We start from the raw sequence: 22,154 nt of genomic DNA on the forward strand, positions 1-22,154 counted from the left end.
CCCTGAAATAGATCTAAGGCAAACTTCACTGTGCACATAGATCCCCTGAAGAGCTTGCTAAAATGCAGATTCTGACTCAGCAGGTCAGCTCAGGGGGCCTGAGACTTTGCATTTCTAAAAGATGCATCTGATGCTCTGCTGTGGCTGTTCAGTAACAAGGGTATGAGGTCAATGCCGCAGATTCCCATGGGGTGGTAGGTCTGTGGACATTGGCAGGGTCCGTGTGTGCACAGAGGGAGAAGAGTTAACGTTTAATAGCCAGCAATTGCCATATTTGACAAGAAATAAGAAAAAGCAATAGGGTAGGAGCAGGCAGCCTCTTTCCATTCTCCCCCATGCGAAGGCCTCATTGCTGTACTCAGAAAGCTCTGAGATCTGGGCGACACTGGGCAATTGAAACCCTGATAATGCAACCCATAAAAGTGCTGCTTGCTGCCAGTCTTCTGGGACTCTTCCTGGAACCTCAGCTCAAGTCTGATGGAGAGGAAGTCACGTCCCAGCTGTTTAGGGGCAGGAGGCCACCCTCCACCCCCACCCCAGGAGTGAGCGGGCAGCTCCATACAGAAACGAGCAAGGATCTAGTTGGCAGGGAAGGGAAGTGAAATCATCAGATTCAAATCATGGCTGCAGAAGCCTCGGCAAGAGGAGGCCAGGGAAGGGCTTGGCGTTGCTTCTCTGTATACAAATATTGTCTCTTATTTTCTGGGCTGCAGGGTGAGGCAGAATGGAGTATTTGTGCAACATAGCCCAGCTTTGTTCTCTGCTCCTAATGACTGTCAGCTCGGAGGCAGGAAGCCAATCAGAGGCACTCGTCGGCAGGGCCGGCTTTTGTTGGCTCCCCAAATTGCCCTGAGTGTCAGATTTGCTTTTCAGAGTGTGCACGGAGCGCGGCTCAGCCGCTTTCAGCTGGAGGCAAAGGCCAAAGCCGGTGACCAAGAAAGCCTGGTTTTCCTGGTTTACTTAGACTCTTACTCCCAGCTTGTCCATTCCAGACTTTCTTTTCCCACCTGGAAAGTGAGTATGAGCTACAACTCCGCCAGCCTATAAGATTCCTTGCTTTTATGGAGCTTCAAAAATGCCAAACCTAAGTATAGGGCCGAAGGACAGAACAAGGCAAGTTAAGCTTCCAAGGGAGAAGGCTGGGAGGCGGCCAAGGGTTTAACATGGCCAAGTTCACCAAAACATACTTTATGATCCTTTTGCAGAACAGTGGATTCCAGTGTTCCCAGGGGACACATGACAATATCTGAAGGTCACTTTTGGTTGTCATAACTGGAGAGGAGGGGGTGCTGCTGGCAGCTGGTGAGTGGAGGCCAGGGCTGCTGCTCATCACTTCCATCACAGAGGATGACCTGGCCCAGAGTGTTGGGTAGTGCCAAGGTCGGGGAGCTCTACTCCAGAGCAACCAGTACCCTGTGGCTTTCCCCTCTGACACCCACTTTACACCCAACTTCCTTCTCAGAGATTGACTGAGTAGGGGGTGCCTCTGTGGGTCTGGCAGGGGGACAGGGGACATTCTGGTTTACCAGCTGACCAGCAGATCAGACCCTAATGTAAAGTGGGCAGAACAGACCCTCCCCAAGTGCAGACCTGCCAGCAGGACACCCTCCTATCAACCCGGAGGGAGCATTCCTAGAATATAGGAAGGAGTTTGTGCCTGGAGGGAGAAGGAATGCTAACTCTGGAAATAGCCACATGGACTTCCCTCTATCAGATCTTGAAAGGTCAGCCTCTCAAAGGCCTTACTCTGACCACCATATTATTCTTTTCATTTTAATTGAGGTGAAATTCACATAACAATATTAACCATTCTTAAATGACTAATCCAGTGGCATTTAGTACATTCATAGTGTTTGTTGTACATTCCCTGTCTAGTTCCAAAACATTAAGCAGTCACTCCCCAAACCCCTCCCCCGGCCCTTGGCAACCACCGATCTGGTTTCTGACTGTGGATTTGCCTGTTACGGACATTTTACATACATAGAACCATACAGTGTGGGGTCTTTTGTGTCTGGCTTCTTTCATTCAGCATGTTTTTGAGGTTTCTCCACATTGTGGCATGTACTAGTACTTCGTTTTTATGGCTGAGGAGGATTCCATTGTATGGAAAGATCACATTTTGTTCATCCATTCATCCACTGAGGGGCATCTGGGTTGCTTCCACCTTTTGGCTGTTTAAATAGTGCTGCTATGAACATGCATTTCAGTACCTTTTCAGTTCTCTGGGGTGTATACCTAAGATATATTTTACTGGATCATATGGTAATTCTGTGGGTTTTTTAAGGAACCACCAAACTATTTTTCATAGAGGCCACGTTGTTTTATGTTCTCACCAGCAATGCACAAAAGTTCCAGTTTTTCACATCCTTGTCAACACTTACTGTTCTCTTTTCTTTCTTTTTATTCTAGTGGATGTGGAGTGGTAGCTCATTGTGGTTTTGATTTGAAGTTCCCTAACAGCTGAGGATATTGAGCATCTTGCATGTGTTGATTGGCTATTTGAATATCGTCTAAGGAGAAATATCTGCTCAGGCCGTTTGCCCATTATTTAATTGGACTGCCTTTTGTTGTTGAGTTGTGAATGTTCTTTATATATTCTGGATGCCAAACCCTTATCAGATACATGATTTGCAAATATTTTCTCTCATTCTGTTGGTTGTCTTTTCACTTTCTTGATGATGCTCTTTGATGCACAAAAGTTTTTAATTTTGATGATGTTTAGTTTACCTGTTTTTTCTTTTGTTGCTCATGCTTTTGATATCAGATCTGATCACACTGTACTTTGTTTATTTTTTAAAAGATTTATGTGTTTGTTATTTGAGAGAGAGGGAGTACACGCATGCACAAGAGGGGGTGCAGAGAGAGAGGGAGAGAGAGAATCTCAAGCAGACTCCCTGCTGAGCATGGAACCTGATATAGGGCTTGATCTCATGACCCCTGAGATCATGACTTGAACCAAAATCAAGAGGTGGATGCTTAACCGAGTCACCCAGGCATCCCTGACCAGTGTACTTTAAATTGCACCTGCCAGTCTCCCTTTCTGCTTTTTCTCTGCGTAGCATTCGCCACTTTGTAACAGTCTATGTGTGTGGTTATCTCATACACTCACTTCTTCTCCATGAGGGCAGAGATTTTTGTTTGTTTTATTGTAAACTCTGTCCCCAATGGCCATAACAGGGCCTGGCCCCCAGTAGGTGCTGAATTAATATTTGCTTAATGAATGTCGGAGGTGAGATGGAGGAATAATGTCTACACTTTCCTTTAAAAGTCATCTGCAGGTTTTTCAGAGCAGTAAAATTATTCTGTGGGATACTCTCGTGATGGATACATGTCATTATACACTTGTCCAGACCTCTGGGATATTCAGCACCAAGAGTGAACCCTGATGTAAGCTCTGGACTTTGGGTGATGATGTGTCAGTGTAAGTTTATTGATTATAACAAATGCACCACTCTGGTGGCGGATGTTGATAATGGGGGGGGCAGGTGTGGGGGCAGGGGGTATATGGGGAAATCTCTGTACCTTCTGCTGAGTTTTGCTGTGAGCCTAAATAAGCTGAGAAGATTTTCCTTAATTCCTCCATACTCCCTTTGAATATATGATTTTAGCCACCATCATAGCAAACTGCATTGTCCTTGCTCTGGAGCAACACCTACCTGACGATGACAAGACCCCAATGTCTGAACGACTGGTGAGTGATGTCTTTCTTGAGGGGTCTTTCACTTTAGAGGCAAGTTTCAATGGCCGTGGGAGCAGAGGTAGAGTGGGCTCACAGTCTTGGAGCCAAGAGCTGGATCATGGAGCTCAGAACCATCTAAGACCCAGTCAGGAATCAAATCTTTGTGATTGTCTCAGAAATAATATTTTTCAGTCATTTGATCAAATCAGGATCTAAGCAGGGTCTAGATTTTGTTATGTCACTTAAACCTTTTATACTACAGCAACTATTTTCCCTCCTGCCCTTGATTCTGGAAGAAACCAATCCCATGTCCCTGAGGCATGTCCCACATTCTGATGTCAGCCTGGTTGCTTCATATGATGTCATTTGGCTTGTTCTTCTATCCTTTATGTCTCCTGTCATGGATGTTAGCTCTGGGAGATGTTCATAGTCCTCATTCAAAGTTACTCATTTGGTGAAACTTGGCAGAGCTATAAACTAGCACTAAGATCTTTCTCGATCCCCCTATCCATCCCCAAGCCCCCTGGTTGGCTTTCTGACAGTACAACAAAGGAGACTTTTCCCCTTTCTGTTACCTTTTCAGAGCCAGCTGTAATAGCTCAAATGTAGGTAGAGGGGGATGTAAGAATCCATCTGTTCCTAATCCACAAAGTATACATGGGTCTCAAGACATCTAAATTTTTTTTAAAGATTTCATCTGTTCGTTCATGAGAGACACAGAGAAGAGAGAGGCAGAGACATAGGCAGAGGGAGAAGCAGGCTTCATTCAGGGAGCCTGATGCGGGACTTGATCCTTGGACTCCAGGATCACGCCCTGAGCTGAAGGCAGATAGATGTTCAACCACTGAGCCACCCAGGCGTCCCAAGATGTCTGAATTTTAATAGTTATGAATTATAATGTATATCTAAAAAATATCACTAACCCACCAAACTTTTGATTTCAAGACTTTTATTTTTTTTGTTTTTGCTGAAGCTGAAGCTAACTAAAAAAGAGTCAACTGGAAAAACAGGAAGCAAATAGTAGTACTATGGCAAGCTGATAGGGAAAGAATCATGAAGGCAGAATGCAAATAATTAAAGCTTGGGAAACTTTTAACAGTTTGGAAAACATCCATGTAGGGGCTCTGATGGAGCAGAGCTTAAAGCTTAATTTCAGATATTATAGACTATCAGTTGGAAGCCAAAAACTGGCAGGAGGTTCAGTGAGGGGCTGGGGACTAGAGCCCTGGCCATTTGCAAATAAATGCAGAAGTATTACTCCAATATTTTAGCAACCTAAATGGCTATACTGGTGCATACCAGCTGAGAACCTTCACAAGTGTCTGATCCAGAAGTGAGGTTGTTGTATAGGATCCAACCTCAAAGGCCTTGAGTGATGCGTCTGACAAAGATACTGAACTGGTGCTTTCCAGTAGAATTTTCTCCAGTGATGGAAGTACTATCCATTTGCACCGTCCAATATAGTAGTCACTGGAATGTGGCTAGTGTGTCTGAGGAGGTGAATTCTTATTTTATTTCATTTAAATTAATTTACAGTTAAATAGCCACATGTGATCCATGGCTGCCCTACTGGATACCATGGGTCCAAACATTCTATTTGGCCAAGTGATATATGAGATTGGCCAGAAGGAAAGAAAGAGAGTGTCTTCTCCACACTTCCACTTCTCTTACAAAAGCCTTCAGCCAAGAGAACTCTGGGAAGGATGTGTTGGAGGGCAGTGAGTGCTAGAGGATAGGACAGGTGAGGGAAAATGGGTAGAGATCTCCTGATGGGCTGGGTCCCCAGTTGTGCCACCCTTTGCCCAGCCAAAGATCTTGACCTTACTTACCTTCTCTCCCTTCCAGGATGATACAGAACCATACTTCATTGGAATTTTTTGTTTCGAGGCTGGCATTAAAATCATCGCCCTGGGATTTGCCTTCCATAAAGGCTCTTACTTAAGGAATGGTTGGAACGTGATGGACTTTGTGGTGGTGCTAACAGGGTAAGTGTCAGATGCTGTGTTTCTTAGAATTATCTTGAACTCTGAAGACTTTGGAAACATCATGGGTAGTGTGTCCAGGCTAGACTCAGGAAGGCTGAGTCTCCATGTTCTTTTTCAACAGGCCTCTGCCTTTCTGCACCCCACCTCCATACCCTGGCTGTATGTTGCAGCAAATGATTTCGGTTACAATTAGAATAATGGCTTATTAGAGTTGACTGCTTCTAAAAAACATTCTGTGCATTCTCTCATTTAATCCTCACAGCAACCCAATGAATTAGGAAATATTAATATTCTCATATGACCATAGAGAGATCCGAAACACAGATATGAACTTGCCTAAGATCATCCTGCTAGTGGAACTGGAATTTGAACCTGATATTGTGTGATTCCAGAACTCAAGTTTTTAACTGTTGTGCATGTGTGGTCCTCTTGCCTCACTTGGGGATGCCTTTATTTCCAGTTGGTCTTGATTTCCAGCTAGTAAATGTTTGTTGAGAACTTCTGGGTGCAACAATTTGTGGTAGGGATATGGAGAAAATAAAACTAGATAACATATAGTGTGACTGGCTTCGAAGAGTTGTTGCATCTGTATATAGCACACCATAGTTGAAAGGTGAGTGTGTATATGCTTTCTACCAAGGACCCTCTCTATAAGGTAACACTAGCTGTTATGACAATAGAGAAAAACAAAGTGATGTCTTACACACAACAGAGATTTATTTCTCATTCATTGAAAGTCCAAAACAGGTGTTCTGTGTTGGTGGATCTCTCTTCTCCAAGCAGTGATTGAGGGAACCCAGGCCTTTGCTACATTGTGGCTCCTCATTCTTGACTCACAGCCTCCAAGCACTCGGTGATTGTCTGAAGCAAACCACAGAAGAAAAATTAGCATGAAAAGTGATATTAAGGAGGTTTTACGGGCCTGGCACATGCCTCTTCCTTTCCTATTCCTTTGACTAGAATTTATTCACATGACACACATCCTTGCAGGGGAAGCTGGGAAACATCAGTCTGTGCTTAGAAGGAAAGGAAGGTGGATTTGCTGAGTAGCCAGTCAGGCTCTGTCAGGGACCCAAAAGCCCTGTAACAGATGCCAGCGTAGACATTACCATTTCATGCTGATTTCTGGCTCCTCTGTACCTTCCACTCCAACTCCTCTCCTCCAAGCTAAGATTGGCTTGTCTTCCAAGACCTCTATTCATTCCTCATAGCTTCCCTCTGCAGGGTCACAGCTCCCCTCTGTGGGGTCACAGCTCCCCACTGCAGCATCACAGCTTCCCTTGGTAGGGTCATAGCTCCCCTCTATAGGGCCATAGCTCCCCTCTGCAGGGTCACAGCTCACCTCAGTGGGGTCATAATTCTCTTCTAGGATCACATTTCTCCTCGCTCTATTGCTATTCCAGATCTTGTCTCTCCCAGCAGATGTCATGGGTCTTAGCACCATGCTCTGTTGGCTGGGCTCCTATAATTCAGGTTTTGAGCACATTTGTTGTTTCAGAGCAATGCTGCTTTTCCCAAAAGGAGCTTTGTCATATTGGGCTGTTTTAGTAGAGGCATTCAGATGCGAGTGGTCTGTTGTGGAATCCTGGGCTAGCCTCTAATAGTCTTGAGTGCTTCCCGAGGGTCCTCTGTTGGTTGTGCCCACAGTCCTGTGGCTTGGGACCTTGGTAGGTTCCAGAGACATATTGTGATGTTGGCACCTATTTCTTACCTTAGTAGGAAACTCGTCTGTGAAACATCCTAATAGCTGACTTTGTTGTTGTTGTTGTTGTTGTTAAAATTCTATAATAAAGGGGCACCTGGGTGGCTTAGGCCGCTAAGCATCTGACTCTTGATTTTGGCTCAGGTCGTGATCTCAGGGTCATGAGATCAAGCCCTGCATCGGGCTCTGTACTCAGCGGGGAGTCTGCTTGAGATTTTCTCTCTCTCTCTCTGCCCCCCCCACCACTTGTGGACACCCTCACTCTAAAAATAAATAAATCTTTTTTTAAGTGCATAACAAAAATATTCAGACACTCAAAAAGTAGAGACTAATATAAAAAATACTTGTATATGCAAATATTCATTCAATGAATATTTTTTGTATAGCTATTATGTGCTAGGCTCTGGGAAACAGCAGTAAACAAAACAAATAAAAGTCCCTCCGTTTGTGCAACAGATAGTCAAGTGGTGAAGAAAGACTAAATAAATGAATAAGTGAATAAATATCTAGTGTATTAGATGGCAGGGGACAGAGAAAAATTAATCAAGAAAGAAAAGGACATAGACAGGACATGGGCAGGATGGCTGGAAAGAAAGGAAGAAAAGAAAAGAAAGAAAAGGACATGGGCAGGATGGCTGGAAACCAAGGAATACTTTTCTTGGGAAGGCAGTATTTCAATGAAAACCTAAAGGAGGTAAGTGAATGAGCCTTGAGGATAGCTGAAGAAGGAAAGCACCAGGCAGAGGGAACAGGACAGGTGAAAGTCCTGAGGCTGGAATGTATCTGGTATGTTTGATGAAAAGTGAGGAGGCCAGAGTGGCTGGAACAGAGTAATGAAGGAGAGACTGGAAGAGATGAGGACAGGAAGGTGATCAAAATGAAACATTTGTTTGTTTGTTTTTCTTTCTTTTTTTAAGATTTATTTATTTGAGAGAGAGTGTGTGTGTGCAAGTACTGGGGATGGAGGGGCAGAGGGAGAAGGAAAGAAACTCAAGGAGACTCTGCACTGAATGTGGAGCCCAATGTAGGAGTCAGCCTCACGACCCTGAGATCATGACCTGAGCCAAAACCAAGAGTCAGACGCTTAACCCACTGAACCACCCAGGCCCCCCCATGATGAAACCTTTCTCATACAGTGTGAGTCCCCTGTGTTTCCTTTCCTGGCCTTGTCTCTTTCTCTTCCCTGTGCAGAAGACCTTCCTGAATTTTGTGTTTATTTCCAGTTATGTATTTACCCTTTTAAATATGTGTAAATAAAAATATAAGAAATATGTGGTACCTACTTTACATTTTGGTTATGTAGTATATAAGAAATATATATAGTGCATTTTTTCACAGTTTTAAGTTTCTCTGTAAATGTTTCCTTCTACAGTCTTCCTTCTGCACTCACCACGAGATTACTATGATTGACAAGTCTACGTCTCATTGATCCATTTTCACTGCTGCATAATATTCTGCAGTATGAATATCCTACCATGTGTTTATCTATTTGGGTTGTTTCCAGCTTTGGGCTATTTTGAACCAAGCTGTCCCCTCACTCTCGCCAGTGGATTTCTCTAGGGCATCTACCTGGGAGTGGAACTGCTGAGTTGTGTACTGTGTGCATCCTTGGCTTCATGAGGCATTGCCAAATAGCTCTGCAAAGTGGTTGTGCCAATTTATGCTCCCTGGGGAGGCTGACTTGTGTTGGCAGGGACTGGCTTGACCTTGCTGGAAGGAAGAAGCCTTAAAAAAATCCCTGTGTTTTTTTTTTTTTTACATGGTTCTTGGAACATCTAGAGAAGCTCGTGTACCATTGAGCATGTCATAAGTCTCACTAAATGGTCATTAAGTTGAAAGGTGGCCATGTGATAAGTTAGCCACTGGGATATTTGCATCCGCCCCTTGATTACAACAAGGAGCTCTTTTTTTCTAGTTTTTAACATCTGATAAGACTTTAGAGGAGAAATTTATCTGAGACAGATAGGCTCTAAAGATGGAAGCCCATAGTTAGAATTAATGGGATCCATGAACCCTCTGAAATTGCATGCAAAGATTATGTTTCTGGTCTATAGTTCTCATTAGATTCTCAGGGGGTCTTGCTGTGAACACAAGAAGCCACCATTCTGTTCCTTTCTTACTCCTCTTCCTTTCCCTCTTCATTTTTTCCTGCCTTCCTTTCTCTTGCTTGTCTCCCTGTTGCTTCTCCCATAATCAGCCATTCTTCTTCATTGTCTGGTGGTTCTACCTCCTTCAAATCAAGCACACAGCTCAAATTTCATTACTTCAGATTCCAAGGGGCTCTTTAGTCTCCTGTTGGACTGTAAGTGAGGAATGGAGAGCAGGGACAAAAAGCCCTGCAAAGCCAGCCTTCTGTGTAGTGATGCTGTCATACAAATGCAGTACACTCTCAGTTCCAGGTTCCAGGGGGAGGGGACCTGAGTGTATTAATCTGACACTGAGACAACATGGCCTTAATGAGCGCTTTCTGATTAACTCATTGTCTTCTCACATTTCTAAGTGAACCGCAGCATTAAAACACCATTCATTTTTCATGGATTAATAATGTTCGTGCCGCCTTCTTGTGTAAAGTTTGACAGAAAATATCGTACCCATTGAGTTTGGTTTGTTCTGTGTAGTTCATGGCCTCTAGAGACCCTAACTTTGCAATTTTATCAAACCCCTTTGAAGTGTGCTTCTATTGTATTTGAAGGTCTGATCATTAAATTGAAATCGTGTAAGAGGAAAATTTCAGAAGCTTGGCTGTATTTCTGAAATGACAGAGCTTTGGCTGTAATGCTCAAATATATATAAACATCTGGGAGGTCAAATAATATAATTGTGCATGTTAACAAAAGAGACTGTGGATGTTACCAGGGTAGGGTTGAAGACGATTGTTTTTGCGTTCACAGGCTTAGACCCTGTACCGCACATAGGTGCTCAGTAAAATAAATGGCTGCAAAGCGGTAACACTTCTGAGAATCAGAGTGTTCTGGAAAATGCACCAAACTGTTTATGGAGGTGGGGACCATTGCATTGATATAGTCAAACAGCCCAGGAGTCTATAACAGGTACTCTGACATCAGATAAGGCATGGGACAAATGAGCTCTGGGTCCTTGCCAACTCTGACATTTCATGGCTCTGTAAAAATGAAGGTTCCTTTTTGGAAGGTTCTACAAACTGTCCCGGACTTTGGGCAGTTTTGTTGAGTATCAGAAGTGAAGAAAATACCTAACTACTCAGGGACCATCAGGTAAGGATGTTGGCTTTGGTTTCATAGCATCAGCGAATTTTAGGACTCAGTGGACTCTGGCAGGTCCAAACCCTTTATTTCACTCACAAGGGATTTAAGACACAGAAAGGCTAAGTTATTTGCCCAAAATCACACTGGGATGATGGCAAATCAGGAAATTTCCAGAATCAGAAGCTGTGTTCACATCAAGGAGCCTAAAACCCCAGTTTGAGGGCAGTGGGAATGGTGTAGATGATTAATGCCCCCCTCCTGGGACGCTTGGGTGGCTCAGAGGTTGAGCGTCTGCCTTTGGCTCAGGATGTGATCCCAGAGTCCTGGGATCGAATCCCACATCGGGCTTCGTGCAGGGAGCCTGCTTCTCGCTCTGCCTGTCTCTCTCTCTCATGAATAAATAAATAAAATCTTTTTTTTTAAATGCCCCCCTCCTGAGCTTCTGCCATTAAAGTCCTGCCTTTTCCTTTCTTCTATCTTTTGAGTATCCAGCCTGTGGCCCCTTTCCAGAGATATAGAAAGGAAGCCTCAGAAAATAATTTTGGTTCCCCCTTATACAGCTGAAGAAACTGGTGCCCAGTGGTATTAAAATGACTTGACCAGAGTCACACACCTCATGCTGTCTTCCCTTTTTGATTAATTTAACAAACACATGTGGCCACTCTTCACTCTCTCCTCCTTCCTTCGCCTCCCATGTTGCTGTTCTGAGTTGCCTGAAAATAAAAACAGCATTCTGAACACAACAACAGCAAAACCCAATCAGTACTCTAACTCATGAGACTAACAGCCTCTGTAAATATCAGATGCATTTTATTTTAATGTTTCTCTGCATTAATTTCTCCCCTTGTGGTTCAGTCACCCTCAGTATCAGAAGGATTCCCTAGTATGGCACAAATGCTTTTTATCATTCAGAGAGTTTTATTGTTGAGAGAGCATTGATATTTTTATTGTTCGAAGCATTTGGTTGTCATGATGTTTATTGAACTGTGTTCCACGAGGAACAGGCTCACTTTCTAGCGGCAGGAACTAGCTTCTCCATCTTGTAATACAACAATGGTGATAGTAATGATGTTGGTTGCCATGCTTGTTATTCCCATCATTTATTAAGCATTTACTGTATGCCAGCACTATATTAAAAATTTTATGTGCATTATCACACTTCAGTTCCACAAGCCTTTTTTAGAGGTGAATCTGAGGCTCAGAGGGGTCAAGCTACTTGTGCAGGGTCCCCTGGCTAGTAAGGGATGGATTAGGATCTCAACCATTCTGCTGGGACAGTACCCTAAAACTAGGATACCCTGGGGCTCAAGTTAAGTTCAAAGAGCTGTATTCAGCCTGGTATCCTTGTGGACATAATACCTATTATTAACAGCAATGGCAACATTGACAAATTAGAACTTAGAAGGCACTCATAACATGATATACTGTGCATGTATATATGCTCAGTTAATCTTTACAGCCCTCTGAATTAAGTATCACTATTATGCCTACTTTACAGATGAAGAAACTAAGGCTCAAAGAGGCTAAACACCTTGCCCAGTGTCACCCATCTCATAAGTGGTTGATCCAGGATTTGAACTCAGGTAGATCTGGAGCCAGAATCCATGTTCTTGAGTCTTATACTATTTTTAAGTCAGGTTTTCCAGGGGGATCTTTACTTTTCTTCCCCATTTTGGACTCGTCTGTAGCATGGGGGTGTGGAATGGGCAAAAGAGATGTCCAGAAATGGGAGACTGGCATCAACCAATGGTTAAGACTTGGGCTTCAGGGCTGGAGGGATCTCTGCCAGTGATGAACTTAAGAATGTGCATGGATCCCTCCAAGCCTCAGTGTTCTCACCTAGAAAAGGGGTAGTGTCTGCTTCCTTAGGCTGTGGTAGGGATTGGAGGAGGCAATACTGCAGCCAACACCATGAATGGAGCCCCTAGGCCATTCTGAGTTCTTCATGAATGGGAGTTGATGGATTGAAGGGAAAGAAATTAGAACATATCCCTTTGGAGGTGTGTGGTAGATGCTGCAAGTGCCCCACTCTATATTTATCCTACTCATCTCTGAGTTTACCTGCAGTGGGCAGTTCCCATACAAGCTAACCTCTTTCTACCTCCAGCATTCTTATCTTTCTGCATCTGTGCTGGAGGGTCTTCTCCAGCATCACAGAAGTTTGTTCAGCCCACATGATAGACGTTTAGCACCCCCTAGGAGCAGCACTTAACCGGTGAGAGAGGGAGTCAAGTGTATAAATAGCCTGGCTTCCCCATTGCTCAGCGAGAAGACTTGGAGGAGTGTCCTACCTCTCAAAGGGCCCTCCACAGGATCGAATACCAGTTGCTCACAATGATACCCATTCATTAGTGCACCCTTTACTGACTTCTTGCTTTCTAGTTTATCCCTTGTATTTCCAAGCATCATCTCCCCAAAGTCCTTATCTTGGAACCATAATAGTTTGAAGCTTGGCGGGTTAGAGATTTCAGCACCCTGGACAGCGCACAGCACACTTTGCCAGATAAATACGTCCTCCCTTTCTCCCTCCACCCCTGACTGGAGTAGGGATGACCTGAGTGAGGACCAGATGGCTAGGTGACATTGCTCCATACTGAGCTTCTTGGCCAGTTTCCTTGTGTGGCTGGAGAAGACCTTGCTATTCATCTCTCAGCAGGTTTAGGGGCTGATCGAGGGCTTGTCCCCTTGAATTGCTATGACAAACACCAGCCTGCCTCCAGAGAGGCATCTGGCCACTGCCTCTACAGTTTGCAGGGCTAAATGACTCCTCTTTTCTCACCAGGGCCAGGAGGCAGCTGCCTGGCGGGCAGAGGAAATCTCAGCGGAACGGGAAGCAAGTGGGTGCCTGGGGCTGAGGCAGAGGCTGCCAAGTGAGAAACACTGTGCTTTGCTTTTTGCAGGAAGGGGCTATAGGCACTGGAGATGCTCTGCTGTGACAGAGGTTGTAGAAACTGGACATTCTTCTCTCTGGGGAGGACCTGGGCCTGATCCAGAGACAGCAAGCCCTCATCTTCAGTGGGGTTGTGTGGCAGAATTGTAGAGCTGAGGTTTGGTGGGGCGGGGTCTAGGAAAATTGAAGCCCCATTTTTCTTGACTTATCTGGCTATAATGAGCTCTTTGGTGATGTCAGCCAATCTCAACGGTTTAAATACCTTCTGTACTGATGTTCCCCAAACTTAAGTCTTCTGCCCAGAACTCTCTTACAGTCCCCGAGTGGGGAGGAATCCACAGGCATCTCACACTCAAGATGTCCAAAACTGAACTCCTGTGAATCCTTCTCATATTTCTCTTCGTGTCTCCTTATATCATTAAATGACAGCTCTATCCTTCTAGGAACTCTGGTTAAAAATCTTGACACCTCCTCTCTCATGGTTAGTCCTTTCAAAAATTCTGTAGTTTCTGTCTCCTTCCACTTCCACTGCCATCACCTGGGCTAAGCCATCATCATCTCTCAGGCAGCTTGTTGGAGCAGCCTATGCCCAGGTCTCTCTGCTTCTACCCTCCTCCCCCACAGCCTGTTATCAACACAAGCAGCCAGAAAGATCCTTTTAACACATAAATTAGATCAAATCACTCTTCTGCTCACATCTTTCTTGTGGTTCCTGTCTTATTCAGTGTAAAAGCCACAATCCTCACCATGGCCCACAAGAACCTTTCTGATCTCCCCCCATCATCTCCCACCCTAAGCAGCCGCCACCCTTGTTCACTTGGCTTCTCGCTGCTTGAACATTTCAGGCATATTTCCATCTCGGGGCCCTTGTACTTGCAGTGCCATATGCCTGGTATGCACCTCTCAATCCATTTCCTCATCTTTAAGATTTTATACCAATGTCCCTGGCTCCTTATCTACAATTCTAACAATTCTGACACTTCCTCCTTCTTTTCTGTGCACTTGCCACTTTCCAACAAACTAGAAATTGTATTTATTTTCTGCCAGTCTCCTCCACTAATAAGCTCCCTGCAGACAGGGATTTGGTTTCTCCTGCTCATGGTACTATTGCCCATGCCTAGAATAGTGCCTGGCACACAGTAGGCACTCAATAAATGTTTCTGACAGAATGACTGAATCGATGGTACCTATAACCTGCCAATGCTGAGGGAAGTTTCTGTGTTCAATAAACTGAGGCACAGAAGCCCCTTTCCCTTTCCAGACCTTTCGCCTGGTCTAGATCAGATGGTGCAGTTTTGGAGGGCAGCTGGAAATGCTGGCTTAACTATTATATGTACTGTGACAAGGATAAGCCTGCCCATTGGCTGTGGTCCTGCCCCAGGAGTTATGGCGTGTCTTATGTGTTGAGCTCTAAAACTCCTCCTAAAATCAGCTTTCTTAGGTACTTTGCATTAATAAAAGTGGCACAAGAATGAACAGATTTGTGTGCAAGTGGGGGGTCTGAGCAAAGGGTGTGTTCTCAGGCCTACTGTGTATGGTTGTGCAGGTTGGGCTCTGAAACAGTCAGCTGGAATATATTTTCTAAGTGTGTAACTTGTCTATGTGTAAACGTCTTTTGGAGATATCACAGGCTAAAAAGTATCAAATACTTAATGCCCAAGAGTCCCTTCCACCCTAAGAAGCTTTGATTTTAGAAGTCAAGTTTTTTTTTGTGGTGCTGAATAGACATAGTTGGTGCTGGAGGTCATGGGTTGTTTTGTTTTCACTGTTCACAGGCATATTTGGAGGCCACCAACAGAATTTCAGGAGATGAAACTCTGGCAGCAGGAACAGAGACAGGACGGAAATCTAAAACTCTTTTAAGCCCTGCTCTGGGCACTAAAATGTGGCTAGTGCTTATTTCATTTGCTTCATGTTGGTATGCCAGGGATGTGAAGTTGAATCATTATAAGATTGAGTGGACAGGAGGGATCAGACTGAGAGGTCTTTGTAAACTAGACTGATGAGTTTTGATTCATAGGAAATAGCCCTGGATGTTCTCAAAGCAGAAACTGGTAAGTGTGTAGCAGAACTGCATTCTATGCAAATCTGACTTATACAAAATCATTGTTATATAATTGGCATACATAGAAAAAGAAAAAGGATAAAGATAATAGTTAAATAGTGAGGTCATTTCTATCTGCCATTGCGTTTAGTGAATATTTTTCCAAGGAATAAGCATGATTCATGTTCTTCATAGAACCCAGTATATGAGGTAGGGCTGCTTTTTTCCTCTTCAAGTAACAGAAGAGATTTCTGAAGGGGCTTTAGCATTAAGTAGACGTTTTTGTTACCTGACTTAGAAATCCACAAATCTGTGGACCAGGATTAGTTAAATGGCTCAGTGATGTCCTCCCATTCCCCTCAGTGAGATGGATTTTGACCTCATGACTTGTTGCCCCAAGGTGGCAAAGTGGCTGCCACGTCTTCTCTCAGAGCCTCATTCAAAAGCAGGAAAGTAATGGCTGAGAGAGAAAAGTCTCATTAGCGGCTTTTCTTTTTTATCTAGGAGAAACAAATTTTGCCCAGAAGTTCCCAACAGGTTTCCCTCTACATCTGATTGGGTATACCTGGGTCACATGACCATTTCCAGCTTCAAGGTAGACCAGAAACCTGAGTGTCTGGCATTTTTGCCATTTTATGGAAAGTTAGTTCTGCTCATAAAAAAGATGGGGGAGAGGGAAATGGCTTTTGGGTCAGTTAGCAGTATCTGTCACATGAAGCATACTATTTAGATTCTTTTATATCACCTATTACTGCCCACATTATACATGCTTATTACTGCCCAGACTTAAATATGCAAAACCATACATGTTGTGCTTTGTGGATGACTTAAAGTATTGTTGCGGGTGTTTTTGAGCCTATGTAATTTCTCCTTTGTTCCCTTTACTTCAGAACCAGAACTTAACTCTCCCATGTAACACAGGACATCACTTTGGGGATGTGAGTTCAAATCCTGGCTCTCATGCTCAGAAGATGTGTGGCTTAGGGCAAATGATTTACTAAGATTTACTAAGCAGTCTTTATTTTACTCATCTGTTAAATGAGATTCATATTAATACCTACCTTGTTGGGTTGAGATGAAGATTAGATGGATAATTTTTAGCAGTAAAATGTAGTCAAGAGGAGAGAGGGTTGGGGAGGAGAATCCCCATGGTGGAGCAGGTCCTAGAATTGGGGTGATTCCATGTCTGGGATGATAATGGAAATATGAAGGAAAGGATGGATTTAAGGACTCTTTCCCAGAAAAAAAAGAACATTCTAGAACATGATCATCATCTACTGTTGACCGGGTAGCATGGTGGTTCCATTGCAGGGGCACAGGACGCTTCTAGTGGGAACTTATTTCAGTCATGGTGAGGTCCCTGCAAGACATCAAAGTCAAAATGTTATTTAGACACATGTAGATATGGTTAAAGCCTGCCTGGCCTGTCTGGCCTTGAGAGTCATCCACAAAGAGGTGGGTAAGGCTGGAAAATGTCTGAGCTCTGCAGGACATTTTCAGGAATGCAGGGTCAGGGAAGCACCCACAGTTAGGGACCAGAGGGAGGAAGAGGAAAGAAACAGAAGATTCAGTGGGCAGATAGTTAGGAAGAGAGGCAAGCCCAGTCAGCTACATCAGTTGCAGCCCAAGAGAGGAGAAAACCGTTGGGGCTTTGTAATCAGGAGGAAAAGAGTAACTCTAAATGGTTGTCCATAGGGGGTAATAGGGATACATGAAGTCCTGGTGGCAAAGATCTGATTGAAAAGCAAATGAAGGAGGAAAAGTATTGGTAGTTTCTACCATCTGTGCCAGGGTTTGAGGGTTGGGTGAACTCATTTGGGGACTAGCTTGATGTCCCGGTCTTGTTCCTCTCCTTTACAAGTTTTCTTTTTTATCAGAAGAGTGAAATGGTGGGCATGTTTAGAAAGATGAAGAAAATGGCGTCACATATTATTATGCATCTCCTCCTAAATAAAATTCTAGTTACATCATACCAAAACATCTGGACAGATCTTCATGAAATGGGAAGGGTGTGTTTGGGATGGTTTCACTTGGGGATATATAGGAAATTCACTAGAGAGGCTGTGTCTCGTAGAGCAAGGATATAATCCACCAGGGCAGCAGAAATTGAGGTTCTACCCTGCGTGACTTCTCGGTAGTGATATGTCTGATGAATTTTGGCTTCAGGGGCGAGTCCTACATTGAGAGGTACTCAGGTAGTAGAGCCTTCAGATTGCAACCTTGCTTTGCCCGTCAGCTCCTCCTCATGTGGGCAACTCCAGAAGTAACATACACATTGGTGATTGGGATCACGGGCTTAGGAGTTTGAATAGATTCAAAACACAGCTCTATTCCTCAGTTATGTGACCATTGGCAGATGACTGTGCCTCCCTGAATCTTAGCGCCCCTCATCTGGAAAACAGGAATAAGAACACACCCTACCTAGTAGAGTTGTTTGAAAATTTTAATGAGCTCCTGTCTGACACTTGGTGGAGTAGATTTAGGGATAGTATTGACTGAGGGATGGTTTGAAGAAAAAAAGGAGAAGGGCCTTGGTGCTTCTGTGAGCCTCAGCTTCCTCATCTGTGAAATGGGAATAATAGTCATACCTACCTCAAAAGGTAGGATTCCATGAGATAATATACATAAAGCACTTAGAAAGTGGCACAGAATAAGTGCTCAGTGCTGTTAGCTATTATAACTCTAATAACTATAATTATAGTGATGATAATAATTATGAGTGCTTCTCCAGGCCCAGTTCCACAGACCAGTTAGTTCGCTGTAGAGAACATTGGCTCCTGGTAGTTTGGCATCCAACATCCACTCCCCTCTCCCAATCTGGGGAGAACCCCCCCACCCCCACCCCTTCATGCGTAGTACTCCTGGATCACAGGCTCCACACTCACTCACAAACTGAAGGTTTCTGGAGAGAGAAGTCGTCCTCTCTCCACCCTTTGGTAATCAGGGTGTGTGATTTAAACTCAACCACTCACATGCTCCCTGACCCAGGAATTGGAAAGTAGAATGTTTCAAACACAAAAAGATGGTTCCTGACTTCCTTCCTGGCAGCCTGCTGCAGTGGAGGTTGTTGGTCTGCCTGCAGTGCTCCTGCCCACTTTCCAAGTCCCCTCCTCTGGACTCTGGCTGATTATCTGAGCTTCCTAAAAATCCCTTCTATGCCTCAGACAGACAGCCAGTTTCTGGTGTTTGCAATCCAGAATTCAGACTGACGCTGGGGGAGAGATTTTCAGGCCAGCAGCTTGTTTGGAGATCCCGTGAAACACAGATGGAAACTAGAGGGGTAAGATAATGAAGAGAAGATAGCTAGTAAGGGTTACATTAGCCAACGAGTTAGTGCCGTTAGCAATTCAGTGCTTGTGTCATCTCCCTGGAGAATTTTGGGAGGCAAGTAGCACACATCCCTCAGAGTTAGCTCACCGAAGGAGTGAGGGGGCTGGGACATCATCCTGGGGCCTGTGCTCCCTGCTCTCCTGGCTCTGCACTCAGACTGAGCACCCTTCTGTGGCCAGAACATCATAGATGTTCAGAGTGAGCAATGAGGGACATGGGCACAGCACCCAGAGTGTCTACTTTGATGGCTACACTCTCCTGGTTTTTTTACACTCAACTCCTTAGTTATCCTGGCAAAGGATCTTGAAGGTCAATTCATCTCTAGCCAGCAGAAATGAGATAAAAACAAAGCTCACCCTGTTAGCCCCAAATGGGAATTGAGAACAACCACTCTGCAGGGAAGGGATAAAGGAGGAGGAGCAGCTAAAAGCCAGACCCTAGACCTTTGGGAAGTTTGGGCTCCATTGATATTCTGGAGACAAAGGACTCTCTCCTTCCTGGCCTGAGGGGTATGGGACTTCTGTGCAGAGAAGAACAGAGGTCAGAGTGAATAAAAGGCATAGAAAGTTGAAGCAGATGAGCCAAGCAGGATTCAAATCCAGGGTCCAAGATTGGGGATGAGTTAGCAACATTTTGCATTGTCTTTGGCTGGCAGCAAGGAGTAGAATTTGTTTCAGAAAGGGAGAAATGAGTAAACTGGGCTTCTCTGACGGTGAGGTGAGAATTGTATTAGCAGGGTAGTCTCTCCACTGGGAATGGCATAGCAATTCATGTGTTCACATCTGTATAAGGAAGAAGTCTGGTTTTGTGCTCCTATTGTGAAGTCTTGTGTGGCTCAGAAATGGTAACAGAAGATCCAACCTGTGGTGGCCTAAACAAATGGGGGCTTATTTTTTGTCATGTTACAAAAAGTTGGTGGTGGGTGTTGGTTGGCATTGACTGGCATCTCTTGGCCAATCTCTTGGCCTTTACCTCATGGTTGTAGGATGGCTGCTGGAGCTTTCAGCATCATGTCCACTTTCCAGGCAGGAAGAAGTAGGGACAAGATGACCCCATCCAGCTCTGCCAATTTCTGCAGCAGACAGAGCAAAATCTTTCCCAGAAACTATCCATCGAGAATCTACTTACATTTCATGGCCAGAAATACATTGCCACATCTAGCTCTGAGAGAGTGTGGGAAAGTATTTCACTTTTCTAACCCTTCTAGAGACTGTTCTAACTTTTGGTTTTCTATTTGGTTAAAAGGGTACATTTAAAGTCAGAACATTTTATTTTAAAACTGTCTTCATTCACCTTATAATCATCTCTTCTGTATGCTCCTTCATATCAGTTACATAGTGCCATAATAGTGGTGCATAACAAACAATGCCAAAACCCAGCAGCTTAAAGTGACAGCATTTATTCAGCTTATGATTCTGAGGGTTGGCAGTTCAAAGGGGCACTTCATCTGATCTCAGGTAAGCTCATTCATGCATCTGTGGTCAGTTGTGGGGCAGCTGGGTGGCTCTCCTGCTTGCATGTTGGTTGGCTGTAGGCTGGTCTAGGATGGTCTTGCTTGGACCCACTGTACTCTGCTCCATGTGGTCTTATCCTCCAGTAGGCTAGTGTGAGCCTGTTCATATGGCAGAAGCAGCGTTTCTAGAAGAAAGAGGGAGTACACAGGCCTCTGGAGGGCCAGTCCCAGGAATGCAATGTCCTCACTTCAGCCACTGATGGCCAGAGCAGGCAGTAAAGCCAGTGCAGATTCAAGGAGTGGGGCAATAGGTCCCATCTCTTAGTGGGAGAAGCAGTACATTGTATTGCAAAGAGGGTGTATCCAAGAAGTTATTCACTGGAACCATGGAGACCCTGATTTCTGGTCCCCTGAGGCCTTCTGCCCTGACTTCTGTTAGTCATTGGTGCCACACCTTACCCTTCCTTTTTATTCCTGACTTTTAGCAAGAAACAGAGATGACGTGTTATTATTACCATGTCAGTCACACAGTGAAAAGGAAAGAAAGTGCCAGCAAAGGCTCTGCTGAGAGCCCAGGGCCCATCATATGGCCACCTGGGAACTAAAGGTGGGGAAGATCACACAGCTTTTATCAAATCTCGACTTGATATCTGAGTTCTGAGCCCTCATGTGCTATTGAAGTGAGGGAACAGATTTCTTGCCTGCTATGTAAACACAGCACAGTTCACAGCCATACAGTCTGTCTCCTTATGTCAACCGGGCTTTTGATATTTCTTTCTTTTCTTTTCTTTTCTTTTCTTTTCTTTTCTTTTCTTTTCTTTTCTTTTCTTTTCTTTTCTTTTCTTTTTTCTTTTCTTTTCTTTCTTTCTTTTCTTTCTTTTCTTTCTTTTCTTTTCTTATCTTCCTTCCTTCCTTCCTTCCTTCCTTCCTTCCTTCCTTCCTTCCTTCCTTCCTTCTTCCTTAATGTCATCTGCTCCTGGTCAAAGCTGAATGGAAACCTCTTCCCTTTTTAAAAAAAATATTTTATTTATTTATTTAAGAGAGAGAGAGTGAGCATGAGTGTAGAGGGGGGAGGAGCAGAGAGGGAGGCAGAAGTAGACTCCTCTCTGAGCAGGGAACCTGGTACAGGGCTCGATCCCAGCACCCTAAGATCACAACCTTGAGTCAAAGGCAGACATTTAACTGACTGAGCTACCCAGGTATCCCACCTCTTCCAATTCTATCAGGTTAGGAGGACAGAGGCCAGGGTGGTGAGCATCTGTGTGGAGAACTTTTCTCCATCCCTTCTTCATACCCTAATTCTGTTTTATTTCTGCCTTCCTTTAATAAGCAACACCACCCCTCTCCCCTCTGGAAACTCCAGATTATGAGAACCCAGGCCAATCTCAGAGAAAGGAAATTGGCATTAGTTGAGCACCTGTTATGTGCCATGCCCCTTACATACCTTATTGCCTTCAAGCCTCCCCACAGCTCCAAGAATATTATTACAGTTGAGGAAAACTAGATCCAGAGAGGAAGAGTCACTTGTCCGAAGTCACACAGATGGAAAGTTCTGGAGCAGGACTTGGATGCAGATCCACCCCACTGCAGGGCCAGGCTTCCTTCTGTTCACAGTTGCATTTTAGAGGGAGAAAATAGGGAGAGGGTTGCCAGCCTCCTCCAACAGCAGCATCTGCTCACTCACCCTGGGACCTTTGCAAATGCTGTTGCCTGTGTCTGGAATATGCTCTCTCCTTTAGGTCTAGCTAATTCTGACTCATATGTAATATTTAAAGTATTTAACAACTGGAGCGACACAGGTACTGACCAGTTAGAGAATAAGTTCCCCTTTTGTGCTAAGTGTAGAC

At 44.3% G+C, this 22,154-nt stretch overlaps 1 protein-coding gene across 4 annotated transcripts in view; it reads left to right on the plus strand.

Moving 5' to 3' along the window:
• Positions 1–22,154, plus strand: part of CACNA1A (calcium voltage-gated channel subunit alpha1 A) — a 214,697-nt gene that overhangs the window by 34,762 nt on the left and 157,781 nt on the right. For all 4 annotated transcript variants that reach the window (XM_072787044.1, XM_072787045.1, XM_072787046.1 and 1 more), the window contains exons 2-3: positions 3,585–3,691; positions 5,525–5,664. In XM_072787044.1, coding sequence (XP_072643145.1) covers positions 3,585–3,691; positions 5,525–5,664 — 247 coding nt within the window. The remainder of the gene's footprint in view (positions 1–3,584; positions 3,692–5,524; positions 5,665–22,154) is intronic.

This window comes from Canis lupus, chromosome 19 (genome assembly GCF_048164855.1).
Source record: "Canis lupus baileyi chromosome 19, mCanLup2.hap1, whole genome shotgun sequence".
Taxonomy (NCBI): Eukaryota; Metazoa; Chordata; class Mammalia; order Carnivora; family Canidae; genus Canis; species Canis lupus.